The 3,484-nt window shown below is 39.9% G+C and overlaps 1 protein-coding gene across 2 annotated transcripts in view; it reads right to left on the bottom strand.

The window, feature by feature from the left end:
• The window catches only part of LOC105161244 (isopentenyl-diphosphate Delta-isomerase I), a 3,557-nt gene extending 1,941 nt beyond the window's left edge, over positions 1-1,616 (bottom strand). Inside the window, exons 1-2 of one of the 2 annotated variants that reach the window (XM_011078869.2) lie at positions 992-1,616; positions 809-864 (exon numbers count right to left, since the gene is read on the bottom strand). In XM_011078869.2, the coding sequence (XP_011077171.1) occupies positions 809-864; positions 992-1,227 (292 nt within the window). In that variant the 5' untranslated portion in view covers positions 1,228-1,616. The remainder of the gene's footprint in view (positions 1-808; positions 865-991) is intronic. The other variant, XM_020693354.1, reaches the window with a different exon arrangement.

Genomic DNA, 3,484 nt, shown 5'->3' on the forward strand with positions numbered 1-3,484 from the left:
GTCAACAACAGCACTCATCCTTTTTCATTTTCGATCAGGTCAGGTGGGTGCATGGAGGAGAAGGAAAGTTGTTCAAGTAATTGATACATGGGAAGCATTAGTTCTCATATCTCTTTTGTGCATCAAAAGCAAAACAAATCAAATATCATGACATGCCCACCTTATTATCCTTACTGAGAATAAGTAAACCAAAAAAACCAACAGCAACTAACAACATGGAGCACCAGGCAAGCAGTAGAAGAATCATCTAAATAGATTTGAGTTCAATTTCTATTGTGAAATTGAGCTGAGCTCGCCAAACAACTTAGATACACAAAGCTGATAAGAAAGAACTCCTTGTTTGGGCAGTAAATCTGAAGGCCAGCATCATCATGATAGGGGTGACAAAGAAAGATTTGAGCAAGCTATATGATGAAACAAATACATGGGTTGATACAGAATCAGACAATAGTTATCATGGGAAGTAGGAAAGAAATGATTTCACAGATATTTGGGATAGGAACATGGTGATGAAGGACTTATATCTAGAAAGGTTAATTATAAGTAATGGAGCATAAAGGACAAGAGTGATGAACGGAAAGTTTCTCCAAACGTTCCACAATAAATGAGAGTCGCAAAGAAATAAGAAATGATTCAAGAGCAGCTATTTTGAAGAAGAGGGGAAGAAAAAGGGAAATAAGGAATTAAGAGCAGCCTGATTTGAGATTCAACTGTAAAGAGCAACTAAGGCGAACTGGGTAAGATGTATAAATTCGGTGTCAGTTGGATGATGGAAGTAATGAAAAGAAAGCTCCGGCTGCCCACTTACAGTTGTATTTAGTATCATGGCCGACGACCTGATCGTTTTCATCAACCAATATGCATCTGCAGAGAATAAACCAAGTTTGAATGAGAAAAGCAGAAGATGAGAAGGAAAAGTAGTTGAAGAATGGATGGGAGTGAATAAAAGAAAAAAAACAATAGAAAGAAAGGAAGATGTAAGAAACAGAACTCGTCTTCGAACATGAGGCGTCTCTGGACAGCGTCCATGGCGGAATCAGCGGTGGTGGAGGGAGAAGCAGTGAAGGAGGAATGAGAGGAAGAAACGCGGAGAGAAGGAAAGAGGGGTGGGGTTGGGGTGGGTTTGAAAAGGAGAGATTTGAGAGGGAAAGTGGCGGAAGAGGGCGGAGTGCGGAAGCGGATGGCATTGCTGGTGGTGGTGGTGGTGGTGGTCAAGGACGACGACATTTTGGGTATTCGCAAGGAAAGAAAGAAATGAGGTTTGGGGATGGAGGAGAGATTTGGGTATTGGAATTGGCAGTGTAGAGGACGATCAATTTCTCTTCTCTGCTCTGCGCTGTTCTGTTGTGTTTGCAACACTACTTACTACAGATTCTGAGTCTCTCTCACACACCCACCAACCCCAGTCTATTCCCCTGTTCTATTGGTCTATTCCCCTGTTCTATTGGTCCTCCTCTCTTTTTCAAATATTGAACTTTGACAAAATACTACCCCTCTCCTCTCTCTCCCTAAGAGTTGACAAAATTCAATTTGGTTTGGGTTTATGTATAGCTGCACACATTCATTCAGATTAGAGTAATTTTAGGTAGCGGTCTAGTCTTGGAGTTGGAATTGGATGACTTTTTTTGTTGAAATAAGGATGAGGATGATTATTGCATATAAGTTGAGAGCTCGTGGGGCACGAGGATATATGCCCTTTCTCATTTCCTATTTCCTGTTTCCTGTTAACTACTACTATATCATCATAATATTAATAATAAAAGCATTAGCTGTGTGTGAGTAGGGAGGCCCAATACCCCACCAATATAATCATCAATACAACACAACAAAATCTCAACTTCATAATAAAATACTCACCACGAGACCCATGCTATGCCAACTCCCCTTCTCCCTTTCTCACTCATCACTTTCACAAACTCCACCTAATTCTACCTTAATCATTTACATTCATCCACCTCCCACCACTCACCCTTCTCTATCTACCACACCAAATATATAATTTACCCCAATTATTAAGTACATACTCATCTATATCCTTGTATTTGTTTTATTTTTTCTAGATATCGTATCACGTCTACATACAACCCTTTACAGCTTACACAATTGAATTTAACCTCCAATTGTGGAAATTAATGTCCTCTAATCTTTAATGTTACTATGAAATACATCATTCTCAATGATTTTTTCGCCAATTCGAGATAAAATAAAATATTCTAGAAATACCAAATAATCGAAACATGAGGCTTTTATCATTTTTCCCGTAAAGCACGTACAGACACAGATTAACACCTATAACAAATACAATATATTAATAGATGACAGAAACGATATAATATTGATTTGAATAAAAATTAATTGGACCAAAGGAGGCGGTGTGATCCAAAAATAAGAAAGAAACGAGAGGCCGGTAACATGTTTGGAAGCCCAAGAGGACCTGGAAAGCGGCTTTGGCGGGTGCCACTCAAAAAACAGATTGAAAAAAAAAGGAGACTGAAGGCATCCCCTTACTTGGACCATGATCAAAGGTCGACAAATATTCGACCCAAAGGGCCCACACACATGACAATCCACTCTCCTACGTGATATCTCGTCAACAATCATATTGGACCACATTAGCCCTAAGAGGATCCCTTCTGGCGGCTGAGACTCCTCACAAATGAGGGGTTTCCCCACCAGATTTATCGTCCTCATCAAGCACGCAATCGAAAATTGTTGGTTTACCATTCTAGTTAATGGAGAACCTTCTGGTTTCTTCAAATCTACTCAAGGCCTTAGACAAGGTGACCCAATTTCCCCTGCTTTATTCATCCTTGCTGCAGAGGCTCTTTCCAGAGGGCTTAATCACCTTTTCTCACAGAATCCTAATATGTTCTATCAGACGGGTTATAAAACTAGAGTGTCTCACCTGGCCTATGCGGATGACTTCATCATTTTCACCAAATGTGAAGAACACTCTTTGACCAAATTGATGCAATTCCTGGAGCTATATGAAGACCAATCTGGCAAAAAAATCAATCATTCCAAAAGTTTCTTTATCCCTGGTAAGAAGGCCAATAATATTGCCCACAGAATCAAATCCATTACAGGCTTCAACCTCAAGTGTCTCCCTATCACCTATCTTGGAGCTCCTCTGCACAAAGGTCATAAGAAGAAAATTCTTTTTGAACCCCTTATTGACAAAATCAGAAACAGGATCAGTGGATGGGAGCACAAACATCTTTCACAAGGGAGTAGACTTCAACTTATTAAAAGTGTTCTTTCCTTTATGCCTGTATATCTTCTTCAAGTTTTGAGCCCTCCTATTGGCACTCTACAGAAAATTGAACAACTTTTTGCTAAATTCTTTTGGGGATCCACTACTGACCACAGAAAAATTCATTGGGTTAAATGGGCTTTCATCTGCTATCCTTGTGAAGAAGGGGGCTTGGGCATCAGAAACATTAGAGATACTGTCACAGCCTTCACTCATAAACTCTGGTGGCGG

This window comes from Sesamum indicum, linkage group LG4, assembly GCF_000512975.1.
Source record: "Sesamum indicum cultivar Zhongzhi No. 13 linkage group LG4, S_indicum_v1.0, whole genome shotgun sequence".
Lineage (NCBI taxonomy): Eukaryota > Viridiplantae > Streptophyta > Magnoliopsida > Lamiales > Pedaliaceae > Sesamum > Sesamum indicum.